This window comes from Typopeltis vanoorti, chromosome 24, assembly GCF_054136105.1.
Source record: "Typopeltis vanoorti isolate ZY-2024b chromosome 24, IOZ_Tvanoo_1.0, whole genome shotgun sequence".
Lineage (NCBI taxonomy): Eukaryota > Metazoa > Arthropoda > Arachnida > Uropygi > Thelyphonidae > Typopeltis > Typopeltis vanoorti.
Genome location: NC_143572.1, coordinates 18,320,266 through 18,342,705, shown reverse-complemented (window position 1 = coordinate 18,342,705; position 22,440 = coordinate 18,320,266). Strand labels below are relative to the sequence as shown.

Here is a 22,440-nt window from a genome sequence, read left to right as displayed (position 1 = left end):
TATTTTCTTGTTACACCATGATAACTGAAATTTTTTACATTCTTGGTTATCAGGGTGTAACAACAGCAAATCCAGCATGCCATTCCTCTGTTGCATCTACTAAGAACTTGTATTTATGCATGTAGATCTGTGTGTTCTCACTGCTGATTTGCCTGTTTTTGAGGGACAAAAACCCAAGTTTCTAGGAGGAAAAATCCTTTGCTTCCATATGAGACTGTTTAACTCACCAGTTGATTGAAAAGACTTGATAAATATTCCTCATGTTATAGACAGGATTCAAACCTAGTCTTTCCAACCAAAGGGCTCATCTGTACCAACTGAGCTCAGAGATCCCAATAATAGGATAAGAAACAGTTTTCACTTTTTTTTTTTTTTTTTTTTTTTTTTTACTTTGGCTTATTGATGAATTTTTGTTTAAATGGGTTTCCATTAAGCTAAAGAATTTTACTTTTTTTTTTTAATCTTAAAATAATTTAAGATTTTGAAATGTCTAATTATTCACCATTAAATGAATGAATGTTTAGATTTAAGTGCTATGCACATTACTTTGAAGGCTTAATGGCTTGTTACAAACACAATAGATAAAAGAAGCATATTACTACTTAGAAGTGTAAGGCTCTTTCTAAAATAGTATATACTTTATAGAAGACTCTTAATTTAGTCCTTTTCATATAATAATAATAATTAATAATAATAAATAATAACAATAAATTTGGCTGCAAGAAACTGCTAAAGATTTGGAAAGCTACCATCCTCTGCCAAAAACTATAACTGACTCGATTGCACCCAGAGGGTACCGGCCATAGGACTCTAACTTGATTATTTTCATCCTTTATTCATTTATGCATTATACATCATAAATATGCATTTATGATTATACAGCAAATGCCTTAACATCAGAATGCATCAGTTACTGGTGGCAAAACATTAGTAATAAAGTTGAAAGTTTATTTTTCACTTGATTAGACTATAATAAATTTAGTTTAATCCTTTATCCAAATGTGAGCAAACAAAGTTTGCGTCTGAAAATATCTTCAGGACTGGAGTAAGGCAGTACAACACTGGGCAACTCATAGCAAAGGTGGTTCAAGCTACTATCACTCCTATCTCAGTATCTCCTATAATGTAAAACACATCTCCTTGCAGATATGTATAATGTTATGCATTAAGGGAAGGGCCATATAAATTTAAATTTTTTATATTAGTTATAAAGTATTTGCATCTTTTACATGTTGAGGGCCATATAAATATAAATTTTTCATATTAGTAATAAAGTATTTGCATCTTTTACATGTTGAGCTGTTAAACCTCCAAAGTTATATTATAATTAAAAATAAAGAAAACATTTTTTTCTTTTTTCTTTCTTTTTTTTTTTTTTCATGTATTACTTGAAGTGTTTATTTATTTATTTCTTAGTGCAGTTGTGCAGACTTTTTGATGCTCATAAAATCATTATCATCTGTTAAGAGAGAATTGCATTTACTACAAAGAAGCATAGAGACAGAAATTCAGACAGCTGCATTAAAATCCCTACTGATGAATATTATAGAATTATTATCTGATATTGATCACTACCTTAGAAACTTGAATGAAAAAGCAGCCAAGTAAGTAATTATTTAATGATGTGGCCCTGCAAATTTAATTCACTTCAAAATATGCATATTAATAATTATTTATGTATTGACATATCAGTTTAATATATATATATATATATATATGTGTGGGTGGTCTGAAAAGTTTTTGGCCTAACAATGAAAAAATGAATTTATAATTTCAAAATTATTTTTATTTTTCAACATAATCTCCCTTAAGACTAATACATTTATTCCAGTGATGCTACAGTGCTATTATCTGTACCTGTAGTGGTTCTCAGTAAGATCTGCAAAATACCTCTCTGCAATTGCAATCACCTCTTGATTCAAAGAAAAACGCTGACCAGCGAGGAAGAATTTTAGCTTTCGGAAGGGATAGAAGTCTGAGGGAGCCAAATCTGGGGAATAGGGTGGATGTTCCAACAATTCATAGTGCAGATCCCTTAATTTTCCCATTGCCAAACACCTTTGTGGACAGGTGCATTATCCTGATGAAAGATGATTTTTTTTCTTCTGCAAACCAGGTCTTTTCTCATGAATTTTTTCATCTAGTCTGGTTAACAGATCGGAGTAGTATTCCCCGGTTATTGTTTTACTTTCAAGATAATTAATAAACAAAATGCCTTTAGCATCCCAAAACATCGATGCCTTTTTCTGCTGATGAACCGACTTTGTCTTCTTTGGCTGGCACTGAACAATCAGCTTTTGTTCACTGTTTTGACTGCTGTTTGGATTCTGGTGTGTAATGGTGAATCCAAATTTCATCCATAGTAATAAATCGACGTACAAAATCAGTTTTATTCTTGTTAAAACACTCCAAGCACTGTTCAGAGATTTTCATGTGAGTTCGTTTTTGATCTGCTGTGAGCAAGCACAGCATCCATCTTGCACAAAGTTTTTTCATTTGCAGTTCTTCATGCAGAATATATCCTACACATTCTTTTGAAATACCTAGAGTCTCATCAATTTCATGCACTTTGACTCGCCAGTCATCCAATACCATATTGTTCACTAATCAATGATTTCTGGTGTTGTTAAATTTTTTGGAAATCCTTCATGTGGATCATCTTCAAGGCTGGTATGGCCACATTTAAACTTGGCAGCCCATTTCTTAATTGTCAAAAACAAAGGAGAAGCGTGCCCATAAACTTTTATGAATTTCAAATGAATTTCTTTTGGCATTAAACCTTCTTTTACAAAGAATTTTATAACCGCATAATACTCGGTTTTATCCATTTCAACAGACAAAAGACAACACTTTTGCTTCAGACAGCTGTATAAGACAAACTACTTGATAGAATGACTTGCAATTTCACATGGATGCTTATGACTGATGTACCAACTTAGAAAAAAAATCTTTCGAATAGTTTTGCCATCTATGGTCGAGGCTGAGAACTTTTCAAATCACCCTCGTGTATCTATATATATATATAATTTTTTAAAATTTTAATTGTTTCTAGATAATACAACTTATGCCATCATAATACCTTTGTTTATAAATTTATTTTCAGGGAAGGTGATAAAACAAATATTTTTGTTGATGTTAATCCATATCCAATTGTTGCAAATCAAAAAATGAAAATAGAAGAAACTATTGCTAAATTAAAGGATCTGCAGCCACTCATTGCTCGTAAGCTATGCCTCCCTGCCTTTCGCTACAGTACAGTGTCTGGTCAAGAGGTAGCATATAATGATATATTTTCATTAATTAAAAGAAACAGTAAAGATCTTTTGTGTTAAGGTTATTACATAATGCTATTATTCAGTATAGAAGTAATTCTTGAATCCATAAAAGGAAGTTAATTATACAAATATATCTGAGTTTAACTTTCTTAAACTGTCATCATTGTAACAGAATAGAAATGGGAAATTCAAAAGCCTACAGTATATTCACTTGGAAAATGATATCTTTTTCACATGCAGCTAGCTTCAAGAGAGAGAGAAATAAATATAATACTATTGGGATCTGATATAGGTGTGTGTGTGGTAACTATATATATAAAACTAAGAAATTCAATTATTGATAACAGCTTTCCAAATTTTGGGCATAGACATTCCATCATTGAGGTTGCAGTTTAAGCATGGAGAAAGACCTCAGCACTTTTCTTTAAAAAAAAAAAAAATTCAAATTTGTGGAAGCACTTGTGCAATGATTTGTCATCATTCTAGAGGAGATCTTATGGCTAGTATTGGTAATTCCATGTTCAGCAAGGACAGATTTTGGGTGTTTTGCAGATTCAGCATGGGATTGGTATTCAGAAATGCATTTGGCAACAGATCAGCTGTCTGACCAAAGTAAAACATGCAATTGCATGGAATTCAATAGGCTCCAGATAGCAGCCAGGGCTGTGCTTTATCATTTGGAGATGGCAATAAAGAGCTGATTTGATTAATATCTATAATGTGGTCAAAAAATGAAATTTTCTAAGGATATAAGAACCATGTTCAGAAGTACCTCTGATATAAGGGATGGAGATTCTATGGCTAATGATCTTCTCAGTAATTTTATTGGTTTTAGCCATTGAGGAGGTGGTTTGTTTGAGGGTTGAAATTTCTTTCTGAAGTGATTTGGATGAAGAACAGACAACATGTGCTTTTGATAATTAGCATTTAATAATACCAAATTTCTGTAGTGGTAGTGAGCTAATGTGTGATGAATATATCAACTAGAAAAGACAATTTTGGGGAGATTGAAGTGGATAAAGAACAATTTGTTTCTGATTGCAAAAATGTCATTTGTTTAATGAAGCTAAAGTGAATGTTTTGAATCAAAAGTAGAGATTTTTTTATTTTTTCTTCAAGATGTTTCAAATAAAAGTTTGCCAGATTTGAGGAAATCGTAGAGCCCATTCGATTCCTTCAATTTTTCTGTAAAGCTTTCCATGACAGAGGTTCAAAATGTCTGATGAAAATTTAGAAAATAAACGTTCTATGTTGTTATTTAGAGGAATATTGGTGAAGTGCAAAGTAATGTTGAAACTGACCATTAAATTGAAAATGGCAAGTTATTTCTAATTTTTGAGAAAAAAAATAAAGGTTTACAGACAAATTGAATAAACTGCAGTAAGTTCCTCAATTTTCCTAACTGGAAAATTTTATTTGTAACATCTTGAAGAAAAAAATCACTACTTTTGATTCATAATCTTCAGTTTGGCTTTGTTACATGGATGACATTTGTGCAGTCTGGAATAAATCACATTGGGAATTAGATGTCTTCCTACAAAAAATAAATAGCCATCATCACAGAATCAGATTTACCTTAGAAATAGAACTAGATGGAACTAAATCCTCTCTTGATGTCCTCTTAAAAAGAAAAATTGATTGTTCCTTATCCACTTCTGTCTACTGCAAACCATCTTTCTCTGATTGACTTATTCATCACAAATGGGCTCACCATCCATCACTGAAATTTGGTATTATTTAAATACCTATTATCATGAGCCCATGTTGTCTATTCTTCATTTGAAGTGCTTTAGAAAGAAATTTCAAAACATCAAACAAACTATCTGTCTCAATGGCTTCAACTCAAACATTATTTAGGAAATCATCTTTTTCTTCTGCCTCATACAAGAAGAGATGATTCCCATAGAAAATCTCCATCTCCTTATATCAAAGGTACTTCTGAACATGTTTTCATATTTTTAGGAATTTCACATTTAAGCCTATTAATCAAATCAGTCCTTTCTTGCCATCTTGAAAGGATAATGTACAGCCTTGGCTGCTACATGGTGTCTGTTGATTTCCATGTAACTGCAAGTTATTTTACTTTGTTCAGACAGAATGATCCATTCCTGAACACAGTCACATACTGAATCCAAACAAATGCTGCAAATCTGTCCTTCCCGAATATTGAATTACGAATACTAGCCATGGGATCCTCTAAAATGATGTTAAATTATTGCACGTCCCCCCCCCCAGATTTGAATGTCTCTTTAAAAAAAAAAGTGCTGATATCCTTCTCCATAACCTAAACTGCAAGCTTAGTGAGGTTTAGGTTGTGATAAAAATTTGGAAACTGTTATCAGTAACTGTATTTCTTAAGGTTTTTTTATTATTATTATTTTTAAACTGTTTTTTTATTGCTAAAAATGCACACACAAACATATACCAGTTTCTAATAGTATTATATTTACCTAACTCTCTCACAGTTGTTGTTTTTTGAATTTTCCATTTCTGTTACATTGAAGATAATTTAAGAATTCTGCTTTAACCAAAATATTTGTATAATTAATTAATTATAGTTAATTAAATATATCTCCACTGTGTTCATATATACAGGGTGTTCGGGATAAATTTGACAGTTTCATAAGGAAAAAGAAAATCTTCTTTGTATCTATTAAATTTAATGAATTGACAAAAAAACATTACAGGCAGAGTTAATTACAATACTATCAACAAGATTTACTCAAAATAACCACCATTAGCATCGATCACAGCTTCAATTCTGCTTCGGAACCTCGAACAAGCTGATGCTACAGTCTCCCTGGGAAGGGCCGCAAAAACTGTTTTAATTTTATCCATTAACTGGGCTTTTGTATTACTGGAAGTGCGATTGGTGTCTTTTTCAACTGCGCCCCATACAAAATAATCCATGGGGTTAAGGTCTGGGGAGTTTGGAGGCCAAACATTTGGACTGGTGAAGTCGTAGAAATTTTCAGACAACCATTTTTGACCTTTCCCAGAGGTGTGGCAAGGGGCCGAATCCTGCTGCCATACATACGGCCTACCATTGGCTACCCTTGTTATCCAGGGCTTTACTACAGTTAGCAACTCCACGAACAAAGCCCGAATTCCAATGCCAGGGTTCTTCAACACCTGTTCCTGCAGATTTGCGAGGAATTCTGCTGTACGAACGCAATCAGATCGTCTACTAGGGATATTTCTTCTTGCTACATCCTCGTAGTCACCATTGCAAGTCTCTAGTTCATGCCTGATTGTTTTTACTGTATTCAGGGAGCATTGGGCAGCAGTCGTAATATCCTTATTTTGATGGCGGGCACGAATCATCATGATACAAGTTATTCTCTTCCATGATTCAGGTGGGTTCCAGCTATCCATCCTTTCTGACATCTTGTATATGAATGAAGAAGGGTCCAAACTTTTAAATGAAGAGAAGTGTGTGTTAATACATGTAACTTACGGAAAAATATAATTAATTATAAATATGTCAAATTTATCCCGAACACCCTGTATCTTATGTTTCTTTATGTAATATTACTACTGCAATAGTAATAATAATAATAATTTCTTAATAATAGTATAAACTAAATAAATAAAAGTTATCTTTGAGTTGAAATTATTTGGGAAACTGTAATTGTATTTCTGAAATTTGTTTTTTATTATTACTTTTTTTATAGTTACATACACAAGCTTATATTTTGTCCAAAATGAAACATTTTCCTGAGATCTGAATAGCTGGGCACACAGTTAATTCTGCCTGTAATAAACACCACTATAATGAATTAACTCACTGTAACAAATTACAAAAAGTCCAGTCCAAGTTCCATATCATCATTACTAATTTAAGTTTACTGTAGCAGATTCTCCACTATAATCAACTAATTATTTGGTTTTTACTTGTTTGCGGTATTGAGAATTATCTGTTTTAACTGTTTGCAAATTATAAATTTGCTCTGTCATAGAATACTGTTTTCCATATTGGAACATTTTCCCTAATAAAAAGTTCTGAAAAAATCCTGTTCAAACAAGAGCAAAACATTATAGTCATGAACCTCCCTTATTCTATCTATCTATACCTATTACATGGATATTGTTTCTTTTCTGCTGAGTGACTTTTCTACATTCACCATTTTCTGTAAAACTGTTTGTACACTTGAAGCAAAGTCTTTATATGCTTTTCCTGAAACCTACAACTTTTTTTTTTACCCAAATCCAGAGTTAATCTTCCTTGTTTCCTGTTCCTTTACCTCTCCTGAGCATTGGTACTATATCATTATAACTGCTGCTAGGATAGTGTCATAATATTTGACATTCTAGCAGTAGGAGAATATGTTATGGATATATAGTGTATAGTCGCCATATTTATGCTGCATATTGCATCTCTTCAACTGCTTGTCGGAGTTTTAAAGTAATTTAGTATAAGGATTCTTTATTAACGTGTGTGTGTACACACATGCACACACATATATCTGAATTTCAGTTTTGGTCCATCTGCAATTTGATCCTTGAACATTGCTCTATTGGAAAATGTCCTATTTCATATATTATTATCACACCCTCAATGGAGTCAGCAGGCTTATCATGGAAGGTTCACTCTACCAATAACATATTTATCATAATGAACTTCCATATATCTCCATACCTGAGCATTTTTGGTTCAATATCATCTACTCCTGCTGCCTTTCCATATTTCAGCCTTTTGATTGCTTTTTCTACTTCAAGTATGGATATGATGAGTGTTTTTTTTTATCACTATGCTGTCATTGCTTGTTTCATTTAGCGATTTTTCGAAGTAATTACTCCATACATCAAAGATATCTTTTTCTCCAGTTTTCATGTCACTTTTATCATCTCTAATTTCTTTTACAGCACTCTTTCCTCCATTTCAGAGCTTTTTCTACAGCCTCCAGAATATTTTGTCACCACCTTCTGATATTTATTTTCTATATCCTTACCAAAGTCTTCCCATGACTTTTATTTAGCTAGTTTTACATAGTGTTTAGCTTTCTTACATTTGTCTCTGTATTCTCTAAGAGCACAAGCTGACTTATTGCCAGGAACTTTCAATATGCTTTCTTCTTTTCCTTCACTACCTCCTTAACTTCCTATGTCCACCGTCGAGTTCTGATTTTTCTATCCTTGCAAGACAACCTCACTGCATGCCTCTCTGCCTGAATCAATCAATGTTTTCTTCAGGGCTTGCCACTGAATCTCCAAGGTTTGGTTCCTGTTCTCAAACTCTTTCATTTCTTTCTTGAATAATGTTTGTGTTTTTAGTCTACAGTTCCCATCTGAGAGCTGCTCAACTTTTATTCATTTTAAAACTTTCTTATGTGTTCTTCTTATCAGTATGAAATTCAATTTATCCTGCTCAAGAGTAAATGGTGATCACTTCCAATTACAAATCCTATGTACACTCTAGTGTTCTGCACCAGTGAAAAAACATCATTATCAACAATAACATAGTCAATGAGAATTTTCTTATTCTTTGCCTCTTCTCTCGATGTGAAGTTGTGCATATTTTTATGTTGGAGCATTGTTGATGCAAATCCAACAGGTATTTGCCATTATTATTAGCTTTGCTCTTTTCTCCAAATTTTCCCAAAATATGTCTGACAGTCATTTCTTACTCTGCTATTTAGATCTTCAACAAGGACCAACTTTTCCTTTTTCATTGTGTCAGTTGTTTGTGAGAAAACTCGTAGACTGCAAATACATTACAACATAAAAATGTCAGAATGAGGATATTAAAATATGATAAAAAAACATGATTTCTTCGAAGCTAGTGATATAGAAGTTTAGCCTATTCAGACAAACAAACAAAAAAAAAAAAGTCAGACATCAAACAATCAGCTGACTACACTCCTGAGTCTTTCTGAAATAGAGGAGGGCATTATTAACAGTCAACTTCTTCACTAAAAGGCATGGCAGTTAATATGTGAACATCAATATGGATCTCTCTGTTTGAGATCTGTAGTGGTCTCCTAGGCTTTCTGGACAACCACAAAAAGGTGTGGAAAAACGTGTAGTCACACGACATTCTCAGAGGCATTTGGATCTGTTATAGAAGCCACCAGTCTAGCATATTAATCTACTATCCATCTGGTCCAATTTAATCACTAACTTATCATGTAGCAATCTATCAAAGTCCTTTGCAAAATCAAATATACCACTATGTATACTTTTCTCTTGTCAAATGCATTTGTCACCTTGTTATAATAAATATCTTCATTGCTGAAACATCTTCCTTTGGCAAACTCATGCTGTCCATCAAAGAGAATGCTCTTGTTGTAAATCCACCTCTGAATCTTACTCTCACTAACCTTTCTAACACTTTAATCACAACTCCAGACACACAAATTGGTCTATTATTCAAAGCCATAGTTTTATCCCCTCCAGTATTCAAACTACCTTCAGGTATTTAAACTACATTAAAAGTGTAGTTTAAATACTTGAGAACCACGACTGTTTATGCTAACCTTAGTGAAGGAATTTATGCTAGTAAGAGAGAGAGAGAGAGAGATCTACCAGACGTATTACTAAGTCTTGTGCCAATATAGAAATACTGGTGGTGCAGTCTTAACTAAATTTTCCAGTGTTCATAGGCATCACTCAATTACTTTTCTGCTTATTAAATCAAATTATTGAAACTGTAATTTACTCACAAATAGGTTAGCAAACTATGCCAAGTTATTTCACAAATCTTAAGGCAATTATTAACATGCCAAATGACTCTCTTATGGATACTTCTTATTACTATTAACTTAATTCTTATCAGTCCATCTATAACATATCTCCTAGACTAAAAAAGGAAATGTACAAAAAAAAAGGATGGAACAAACTTACAGAGGCTCTGTGTCGCAATGTCAATCAAAGGTCTTGCACTAAAGTCACCATGCCTTTTTTTTTTCATCTCAGGTTTTAGACTTCCTTCTGGAGTGTCTTGCTTTGTTGGGATTTTGGCAGGCTTTTGGACTGCAATCTGCAATGCTCGAATAGCTCTGGCAAAAAGATTTCAGCATACAGGCAACTTCTTTGGCGCTTGAAGTTCGCTTCTGAGGCTACTGGCTTCGGTTGATCTCCCACAGCAAAAAGACAATCAACCGACACTTGGCTCGGGTATTTATATCGGCTGTTCTCTCGTCATTCCCATTTTTCTCCTCTGGCATGGGCTCGCCGTAACTTCTGGTCCTCTTCATCCTACTCCAGGTATTTCTGCCTCTAACTGCCGACTCCGATAACTGCCGATGACGAAAACTCCTGCTCTCGGTGTCCGGCTCAGTCCCTTTTTATTTCACTTTCTCTGGGTCCTTGCACGAAGGATTGTAACCCCCCCCGAAGAATTCGGCACGACTCTTGATCTTCTGTGAAGACTGACCCGTTCTTTCTTCTCCTCCTTGCACTCCTTTTTCTTATCTTGTCGGGCAGCAGAAACTAGTCTAAATTTTGCCGATCTCTTAGACACTGACTTTGATGGTGTTTATGCGCAGAGCTCATAAACAACTTTCCCATACACTTAAATCGTAAACAACTTTCTTATGCCCTTACATAGAGCTATTAAAAAAAGTTCCAATGGCAAAGCATTGCCTTTGTTTTTGACATTCTAGAAATTTTAGTTAAAGCAGTAAATACAGTCAATTCCCATAGGGTTATTTACATTAATATTTAGCATAAAATATATATATAGACAAATAAGGTTATTTTTGTAACATTCTCATGGGACTTGACCTCTGTAAAAATCTATGTAAAGAGCTTTAGTATTTCCAAGCTACATCGAGTTTACATAACAAATCATTTTACATTTCCTGACATTGAGCAGGCACCCATCCGTGCATGCAAATACTGATGCAAGAATCCCAAGACAAGTTATGGCAATTAAAGTAATTATGAACAACATCAAAAATATATTGGCCCTTCGTCGTTTCAGGTAGTGGTCAACAAAATAAAAACTGTTCTATAATATCTTCCTTATAAATAAATTACTGAAGACTAGAAGTTGAGCTTTACCAGTTACATCAGTTGATTTGTCCAACTGAATAGTAGACATATCTGCTTCTTTAATGTGAAACACCACTTGCAACTCAACATCTTTGGCCAAATCCTGAATATGCCGATAAATGGTGTTATCACATAGGAATTTTTAAAATCTCCTTTTAATATTCCTCGCCAAACATGATATTAACAATTTCTACGATTGCATAACTGGCTTCTTGGGATTTTTCGGACACAGTTACAAATTTAGTCCATCTTTTTGCTTGAATAGTTTTATCCAGTACAAGTCTTTTAAAATATTTAGCCTGTTTTTCACTCAAGAATGTTTAGATTATAAATATCTTTTTAATTTACTTGAAACCATAGCTTTGTTTGCTAATTTTTCGCCACATACTATGCATGTGGGACTTGGCAGATCTTCTTGACTGGAAATAAAACCAAATGACAAATAATTTTCATTGTAATGGCGAACGTTAGTTTTTAATTACTAATTATATGAAGAGCCAAAGGCTTCACATTATGGGTAAATACCAAGAATAGTGAACGGAGCTTGCTCCACCCTTACTATGAGTTGCTTCAGTGTTGCACTACCAAATGGGTTAGGTGTTGCACTATCCAGGTATTTGCTTACACTTGGACTCGCCAAACTTTATATAATTTCTATATTTGGCATGAAACTCTTTGAGTTTCATATTTGACTATGAAACAATATGGGATGTATATCCCTTGACTTAAATAGTTAGTTTTTAATTTACTTTTAGAAGAACCAGTACTAGATATGGTATCAGCTGCTGATGTGCTGGCCAAAATGAGCTTTACTTTCTTGTTTCTCTTTTTTTTTTTTTTTTCTTTCGACTAGCTTCACTTACTTCATTGTCTTCAAATTTTCATTTTTTTATTAAAAATTTATCCATGTTAAAGGAATACTATTGAATAAAATTAACTGAATGAAAAAATAAATAAATAAAAGAACTCTTACCAGTTACCTTAAAAATAAGATAATTAAATGAAGTTATTTGTGAACACAGCTATCAAAAGATTAAAGCTAATTAACACACAATTTTAAACCAATTCACCAACTGTAAGTTTTGTAAAATATATATATATATATTTAATAAGTTTAAGTTTTATATTTAATAAATAAGGGAGCTCCAGGTGCAGATGGAAGACCAGACACTAATAAATGCACAAATTATGACATTATTTCTTTTAATTAATTTATTTTCACAAATCTCGCGGCATACCCAAAGACCTCTTGGCACACCGGTTGAAAATCACTAGTATAAGAAGATGTATTCATAACCAAGGTAGCCACTCTGCTGTAAATCGGGAAAAATAACCATGCAGTATTCTGGGAAGTTGATAAACATTTGAAATTTTCAGTCAGGAAGGGATATATGTGGAACTACAAGCTGGTGGTGATTATGAGAAACTTAGGTGGCAGTTTTGAAGCAGTGCCATGGCATTAGAAACTACACGGGGTGAAAGGTGGTGCATGGTAAATGGTCAGGGACTTTTTAATAGAAGCAGTATTAGGCTGCACACCTAGGGTCAGGAAGATGAACCAAGTGGGAGTTAAATGGATGAGGCTAAATGTATGACAGATGAATGGATGGATGAGTAAAATGGATAAATAGCAAAATAATGAAGGAGCTGGGGGGGGTGGCAAGGAAATGGAGGGAATATAAAGAAAAGGTGATCAGCATATTCATGAGCAGTATAAAGCTTGTTACTATACTGGTGAGAAGGGTCACCAGTATAGTAACAAGGAATAAATCGTATTATGAGAGAAAAGTAACTAAACATTCCAAAGAAAATCCTAAAGAGTTTTTTTTGCTATTAGAGAGGAAGAATGATAGTGATAGGAAAGTGATCAGTTCTTCTGCTAGAAGCAGAAGAACTGATTGAGTTACTAAGCAGTCACTTTGCAAGGGTATATCATCTAGTGCAGTATCACCACATTTCATCTAGGTGGTGATACTGAAGTTGCTGATGTGATGGAGACTGATATGAGAATTCAGGTAGATGAACTGAAGGTGCTCAGCATATTGAAAAAAAGTGACAAAATGACATCCACTGCATGAGTGGATGTCGTTTTGGCACATATGTTACGAGAATTTGCAAGATAACTAACATTGCCTCTGACTAAGTTGTTTAAGTCTCAGTCTCAGAAGTGGAAAGGGTAAAATGGTTTCATTACATAAAGGAGGCTTCAAGATAGAAGTAGCAAATTACATACACTATTCAGGAATGATTAACTGATTAACATATTGGAAAAGTTGGTTAAAGGTAGAATTCAGGTTTATGTTGATAGGAATATGATACTGGAAATCAATATGAAGTAGGTGCATGGATAAGGGGTTGAGTGACATTTGATCAACATCCATTCTCAGTTCATCTTCAGTCTTATTAAATCAACTGTTCATCCTCCTTCTTCAGTCTGTCTACTTATGTTTTTTAAAATAGCCTTTCTGTTAACATTTTGTTCAGTGACTATCAATCCAATGATTACTATCAATTCAAGAAACCCATTAGCAGATTCCTTCTTTTCACAAATCACTTGTCCACACATGAGATTTGGGAAAATCCTGAATATGCCACTGTTGTATTATATTTTTTTTGTGACATCTCACTTGCAAGGATAGATATTAAAAAAAAAATAAATAAACATGTTAATTAGAGTAGCAGTTTTTTTTTCTAAACTGGACTGAGCAGAATATTGTATTTGACAATAAATAAGAATATAATATTTTTTTTCCATGGTTTACTCTCACAATAAATGAAGGCTTTTTGATATCTCGAGACAATTGACTTTATAAGCTGTATCTAGGTATCCTGTAATTTAAAGCACTTCTGATGCACTATATATTAACTTACTCCACATTTTGGACCAGTTTCAACCTTCAGTATGACAGGGTTTTTTCATTCTAGAAACTCAAATCCCTCACAGAATAGACAACCCAAAATCACACATGATTATCAGATAGAATACTCATTCCATATCTTTAATTGTTTTGATGTGACTCTAAACAACACTAACATCCTTTATTTTTGTCTTATTAATTAGAAGCTACACCTGAGGAGGTGTTGTCAACAAACTTATTATCAAAAATAATTTTTTGCACACAAAAGTGAAAAGGTCTATATCCACGTGCTCAGTAAATGACTTCATTGAAATTTAAAACCCCTCTGAGAAGTGGTTCTCAATATAATGCATAACATATACTCTCAAGAAAATGTGTTTTACGATCTAACATAAAAATGTGCACAAATTCACATGGAGAGAAGAGGCAAGGAATAAGAAATGTCTCATTGACTATGTTACTGTTGATGGTAATGTTTTCTCCCTGGTGCAGGACACCAGAGTGTACAGAGGATTTGAAATTGGAAGTGATCACTATTTAGTCTTGAGCAGGATAAAATTGAATTTCATATTGAAAAGAATAACATGTAATAAAGTTTTAAAGCGAATAAAAGTTGAGCAGCTCTCAGATGGGAACTGTAGACTAAAATACACAAAGATTATTGATGGAAAAATGAAAGAGTTTGAGAACAGGAACCAAACCTTGGAGATTCAGTGGCAAGCCTTGAAGAAAACCCTGATTGATTCAGCCAGAGAGGCATGTGGTGAGGTTGTCTGCAAGGATAGAAAAATCAGAACTCCATAGTGGACACAGGAAGTTAAAGAGGCGCTGAAGGAAGAGAAGAGAACATATCAAAAGTTCCTGGCAAATAAGTCAGCTTTTGCTCTTTGAGAATACAGAGACAAATGTAAGAAAGTGAAACACTGTGTACAACTAGCTAAACAAAAGTCATGGGAGGACTTTGGTAAGAACATGGAAAATAAATATCAAGATAAGATATTCTAGAGGTTGTTGAAGAAGCTTAGAAATGGAGGAAAGAGTGCTGTAGAATGAATTAGCGATGATAAAGGTGACATAAAAACAGGAGAAAAAGATATCCTTGAAGTACGGAGTAATTACTTTGAAAAATTGCTAAATGAAACAAGCAGTGATAGACCAGCAGTAAAAAACACTCAGCAGGCATACAGTCAGGAATACATATCCATACTTGAAGTAGAAAAAGCCATCAAAGGCTTGAAATGTGGAAAAGCAGCAGGAGTAGATGATATTCAATCAGAAATGCTAAAGTATGGTGGTATAAAAGTCTTACTTTGCTGCACTGCATAGTTCAGAGAGCCTGGACAGAGGGACGAATTCCCGATGATTGGAGTAGAGCTCTAATAGTACTCATATATAAAAAGGGAAATAAAACTGAATGTGAGAATTACAGAGGTATTTTCCTACTGATTGTTCCTGGCAAGATCTATGCAAGTATACTTGAGAAACGGTTGAGAAGAATTGTGGAAGAAAAGCTTGGTGAAGAACAAGCTGGATTCAGGCCAAATAGAGGCTGTCAGGATCAGATCTTCACTTTATGACAAATAGTCGAGAAAGCATGGGAATATAACAAAGATCTGTATTTAAGTTTTGTCGATCTGGAAAAAGCATATGACAAAGGTGCCAAGAGAGAGAAGCTATTCAATACACTACAGTTATATGATGTCAATGGGGCATTATATCAAGCAATACTTAGTCTTTATTTGAGTTGTAAGTCAGCAGTTAGAATTGAAGAAAGTACAGAAAGATGGCTTAATGTTAAATCTGGTGTGAGAGAAGGATGTACATTATCCTTCTCTCACACCAGAGAAGGATGTACATTATCCTTTCTGTTATTCATTATCTATATGGATCACATTATGAAGGAAAGTGGTATTAAACATGATATGAGAATTGGAAATGTTAATGTCTGCTCTTTGCTTTATGCGGACGATGTTATGCTTCTAAATAAATCCGCTACAAGTTTGCAAGATTCCCTGACTAAATTGAATAACTGTTGTAATAGATATGGTATGAAGGTCAGCATTAAAAAGACAAACACAATGAAAATAGATAGAATTTTTGAAAATGTCAACTGTGTTGTGAACGGGGAACCTGTGGAACAAGTAAAACATTTCCGCTACTTAGGCATGATTTTTAGTGAAGATGGTAAATTAAATATGGAAATAGACAACAGAATCAACAAAGCTGGTATGGTAGGCAGTCAATTGAATAAATTCATATGGAATAAGAGAGAAATTAGTCGGAACACTAAATTAGCTGTATACAAGACAGTGTTCAAACCAGTTTTAACCTATGGATCTGAGAGCTGGGTTAGAAATAAAACATTTGACCAAAGACTAGAGAGCGCAGATATGAGAGTCTTGAGAAAGATTAGAGGTGTGAATAGATGGCATCAGTGGCAATATCATATTAAAAATGAGGATATTAGGAAAGAACTTGACATTGTCAGCATCCAAGAATGCGTTAGCAGAGCTAATCTCAGGTGGTATGGTCACTTAAACAGAATGGGTGATGAAAGAATAGCAAAACAAGTGTTCTCTGCCAGATTGGCAGGAAAACGACCCAGAAAAAGACCAAGCTATAGGTGGATTGATACGGTACAAAGTGCCTTAGACGATAGAAATATAAGATCTGATAATGTTGGAGTCTTGATAAGTAACAGACTGATTTGGAGGGAAATTGTAAATAGGAAGTTAGTAATGATGTAAATTTTTCATGTATTACTATCATATCCTCTACACCACTTGAGGGTACATGTCAGGAATGTGATGATGAGGAGGTACTAAGAGCAACACTTACTGCTCTTAAAAAAATAAAAATAAAAAAAACTGTGTTATAAGGAGCCTGACAGCAACCTTTTATTGTCTGCATTGATATTACACTTTTATTGTTTACATTAGTGTTATTGATTATATTAGTATAAAATGTAAATAAAAATAAGATTATAATTTTTATCAAGTCTAATACATTACTCATGATCTTTCTATATTTCAGACACAGAACGCAAACAAAATATTGTTATAAACACCATTTTGTTTCCTATATAGCAGGGGTGTTCAACCCATCGATCACGGTTGATCGCGGAGCGATTTTTGGTCGATCTCTTGTGTATTCCTCCTTAGTTACAAATTTAATTAAAACTGAAAACATAATATTTAATTTATCATTTTTTTATATTATTTTAATTTGCTTTAAGTGTATTGCTATTGTTTATTTATTTTTCGCTAAAATTGTCAAATCAGTAATTTTCTTATAAGTCCGGGTAAATGAATTAATTTTGATCAGTGGAAGTCAAACAGCGAGCCGAGTGAATACGATTATAAGCAAAGTGTAAAAACTCAATTGTAGCTTAAATATTAAATATTCCAAAGCACATTACATCGATTTTTTACTTAGGTTAAGTCCCATGTGAATATTGTAAAAAAATAAACTTTGTTTGTCTCAGTATAGTTTGTATTAGAGATGTTTTTGTAAATAATTCTTTTGAAGCTAACTATATATACTGCTTTAATAAGAATATGTTAGAGTGTTAAAAACAAAGGGCAATGCTTTTGTCGACGAAGCTGTGCATGTCGGCATCAGAAAGATTGTTATTGAAACTTGTATGTATGAGAAAGGCTTGCAAGCTCTAAGTGTAAACATCTCCGAAGTCAGTCAAAAAGAGTTCAAACAACTTTCCGATGGCCAGCAACTTAAGCCTGAAAGGGACTGAAGCAAGCAGAAAGGGTCCCGGTTCCAGGATTGCTGTCAGAGAGGAGGCCCCCCCCCCCCAGTCCAGAGTCGCCATCAGAGAGAGACTGCCCCGGATCCACGTTGCTTGAGAGAGGAGTTTCCCGCTTCCAGAAAGGAGCTTCTCGGTTCGAGACGTCACTAGAGAAAGAGACTATTTCTAGGCCACAGATAAGGTTTCAAATTGCCGAAAGGAAGAGTTCCATTGCCGGAGAAAAGTTTCCAGGCCAGATTAATGTCAGACATTCACCAGTGTTATGTTTTCATTACAATTTGATGAATCAAAGAACTTCACTGATATTGCTCAGTTAATGGTATTTATTCGCATGATATTTCAAGATTATTCAAGTAAAGAAGAACTTTTGAAAATTATACCATTATTGGAAAGGACTAGTGGAGAAGTCATTTTTTCGGCATTTGATGAATTTGTGACACGACACAAATTTTAGTAGATTTCTGTACGAAATTAAGCAATTTAAATTTAGAGTTACAAGGTAGAGATAAAAATTTAATTGTCATGTTAAGTTCAATAAAATCTTTTCAGCAATACTTATTTTTATTACAGAAAAATATAAATGGCCGCGAATTTAAACATCTCCCATATTTATTAAAATTTTTTGAATAAAATCAAGAAATGCTTCACTATGATTTAAAAGAATTTATTTGGGAAATAGAATTAGTTGAGGATGAAATAAATTCAAGATTTAAAAATTTTAATAAAACTGAAATGATTGTATCTTTTATCAATAATCCATTTCAAGAAAACTTGAACATCACAGAAATTTCAAATAAAATTAGTGGGCTGGTTGATATAAACCAAGCTGAAGTAGAACTTGAGATAATAAATATTCAGAATAGTTTACATTTAAAATCAATAAACAATGAAGTCATTTGGAAGTATGCACATGAAAAATTCCCAATACTAACTGACATTGTGCGAAAAATTCTGTTGTGTTTTGGATCGACATACTTGTCAGAATCCGCTTTTTCAAATATGACAGTCATGAAAAATCAATTAAGAAACCAAATTACAAATGATCATTCTGATGATTGTCTGCGATTGGCCACTTCTTCATATCAACTTGACTATGAAAATATTGGGAGGGCCAAACAATGCCAAATTTCACATGAACTTTTTTTTTTTTTAATCAACAAACATTTCCTGTAACTTGTGAGTTTGTAATCAATATATTGTTTTTTCTAACTTTGGTTTTAAATAGAGAAATATTTTATTCCAATATATATATGTTTTTTTTTTTTTGTTGTTGTATTAAAATAATTAAAAGTGATAAATACATTTTTAAATACACAAATAAAGTTTTTAGTTGTTTATTTTTAGTTGTTTATTTGTGCTTAATCAGATATCAGGTTGGGGGAACGTGATCTATATAAGAGAGTAGATCGCCAAATAACTTTTTATAGAAAAGTAGCTCGCGTAGTAAAAAAGGTTGAACACCACTGCTATATAGGAAAAAGAATTGACTTCCATCATCCTTTATTTTAAGTGCACAATGTCTTTGTGGGCTTGCTTCCCACTAATGATTTCAATATAATATATAAACATGTATTATATATTATATTGAAATTGAAATTATGGATTGTGCATGTGTGTGTGTGTGTTTTAGATTATACAATACTAAGATCAACCTATCAAGAAACTTCCTATATATAATATATATAGCGGGATAAAAGTAGAATATCTTGTGAAGTATTATATATTAATTAGAGATTCATGGCATGTGACAGTTGACTTTTGATTAGATAGATACTTGTTTATTCACAGAGTAATATTAAAAATGTTATTTCAGTATCTGATTGAAGTTCGCAATGATTATCTCACTGTTGTACCTAATAATTGGATGAAGATAAGTGCGTAAGTCATTTTTCTTTAACTTTTTTATTTGTTGTATCTTTCTTGTGAATATGCACCTTATTTTTTTATTGGAAATTATAATTTGTTTTCCAATGTACAAATGTGTCAGATTTTGTTTTATTTACTAGTGAGGGAATAATAATGCTAATATTCAACAATAACTTATAATATTTTAGACATCTCTTTTGGCATGGTGGAAGAAGAAAACTCCATTATTAAACTGAATTCCAGTATTATTACAACAAAATTTTTTTATTGATTTGATTAGTCTCTCACACACTTTGGTATGATTCTTGTGGTGTATGGAGATGCAACAAGCTGAACACAAAATTAGTCTTAAAAATATCTGAAATGTTAATAAAATGTAAATTCAAAAAGTAAAAGTACAAAAGTCACATCCACAACCCTGGCAAAAGAAAATTCTTGATCAAAATCCTAAGATTACCAAAACAACTTTGTTTATCCCCAAAGAAATAAATCAGGTGTATACACAAATATACTGGCAACTAACAAAGAAAGATGCTAGATATCAAGTTCAACAGCTATATCCATTAAATGAAGGCCTAATCATGAACAGGTTATGGTCCTTCTTCATAAAACATTGTAATTTAATGGAGTTAGACTATGATAGATGATATGTACTCCAAATTAGCAGCAAAGCACTATGATATAGGCAGTGTGATGTTTAATATTACATTGTATTGAAATTTCAGACATGTGATCCTGCTTTTATTATTATTATTATTATTAACCTCCACATAGTCAGCAGATTCATTGCTGGAACTCCAAACTCTCCCATGCAAAAAAAAAAAAAAAAAAAAAAAAAAAAAAAAAAAAAAAAAAAACATCTAACTCTACCTTAAACCCATTCACAGTTTCCACACTCACTACACTTCTTCCAGGCAATGCATTTCACTCACAAGTTACTCTCCACGAAAAGAACTTTCTTCTTGCTCTTCTGCTCACATCCTCCTCATAATGCTTTCAGGAATAGAAGAGTTTTCTTCTTGCTTTATCCTTGTCACCTTCTCCTATGAAAAATATCTTCTGCATAAATTTGGTCACAATCCCTCATCAACTTGTACATCTCAATCATATCCTTCTTCCATTCACAGTGCTCTGCAAGTTGTATTCCTTCAATCTCTTCTCATATCTGGCATAGTTAACCTCCTCTGGACCCTCTAATACATTCTCATCTCCTTGAAAACCAGGTGATCAAATCTGTACACTGTGGTCCATATGTACCTGATCAAAGCCTTATTCAATAATCTCTTTGCTTCTACATGTCAGTGCCCTTCTCATTATTGCCATAATCTGTTGTGATGTTTTTAGAAGTCTCTGTCCACCATCACACCAGATCTCTCATCTCTTACACCTTCTTCAAAATTTCCACATTAATTGTATAATCTGCATTCCAACCTTGCCTATCAAATTTCAAGACCTTGCATTTTGTAACATTAAACTGTAGTTTCACTCACATAGTCTGTTGAGATTCTTCTGCAAGGCCACAAGATCTACTCTGTTAAAATACTGTCCTTTCTGAATGTTCTGTTCAGAAACTTATCCACTTTCTAAGTTAGTACAGCATGATCACTGTCACCAACCAGAGACAGAACAGTCACTTTTTTTTTTACTGAAACCCCCCCCCTCACACTTTAATCAGCTCTAATACTTTTTGATCTTAAGCTCTTTTTGTTATATGCTTATATGCTGCTTAATGAAGTTTGCAATAACTCATTAAATTTGGCTTCATTCTTTTTGTGAACTTTTACTGCTATCTAATCAATGTTCAAATAATTAAAGTCACCCATGATGATTAATCATTTAGTGTCCATTAGGTTTATTGTGATGAAGCATTTCATTTTCACTAGCAGCTGATCCACTGATTTCTGCTGTTGGTTTAGCAGAAATGGTGGGAATGTTGAATGCCAGTTCTGCTGAATAATGTCCATCTGCAGAAGAGACAAAAGATGGAATCTGTCTGTAAGACAGTGACTGGAGCCTCTGAGAGAGAGAGTGTATGTGGCATCATGAATTAGGTATCTAAAGTTAGGAAGATTTGAAATTTGTACAGAATTAGTAGCTGGACAGGTTAAAAGTAATGTCTTGAAAAAGAATGCCAAATTTTTTGGAAACTGAAGATGCAACAGAAGTGATGTTTAGGACAGGATAGGCTAGAGGTAAGTGTCAGTCCACGAAGAGAAACATCTGCTTTTGAGCTGAGTGTTATCAAACGTGGGGAGAACTAAAGTCTTTTTGTGAGGGGTGGGGTTGCATTTTGGAGGCACTGAAAGTGACTAGGCTGTCATCATCCCATTAAAGAATGACACAGAGATCTGAGTTCAGGGCAATGGTTGTAAAAATTTTGAAACATGGGAAGTTTGAGCATCATGATGTTTGTTGTTTGAGTAGGAGGAATGGTGAATGCTATTATTGACAGAACCATGGGTAGGGTTTAATGTCAGAGAGAGAGAGAGAGAGGGGGGGTTCATTTATGTATATGAGAAAGAGGAAGTGTGACATAAGAGAACCAGGAATATTTGCATTAGTTGAGAAACCTGAAGAGAGAGAGAGAGAGCACCATTCACCATAATACCCACACAGGATATCATCACAAGAAAAAACCAGTGATCTAGTAATGAAGGGTGGAAAGCACACTGTAGCACTGCAT

At 33.6% G+C, this 22,440-nt stretch overlaps 1 protein-coding gene across 1 annotated transcript in view; it reads left to right on the top strand.

The window, feature by feature from the left end:
* LOC150092964 (DNA mismatch repair protein Msh3-like) overlaps nucleotides 1-22,440 on the top strand; it is a 209,898-nt gene that overhangs the window by 96,852 nt on the left and 90,606 nt on the right. Inside the window, exons 10-12 of the mRNA XM_090414114.1 lie at nucleotides 1,417-1,604; nucleotides 3,104-3,272; nucleotides 19,705-19,769. Coding sequence (XP_090270240.1) covers nucleotides 1,417-1,604; nucleotides 3,104-3,272; nucleotides 19,705-19,769 — 422 coding nt within the window. The remainder of the gene's footprint in view (nucleotides 1-1,416; nucleotides 1,605-3,103; nucleotides 3,273-19,704; nucleotides 19,770-22,440) is intronic.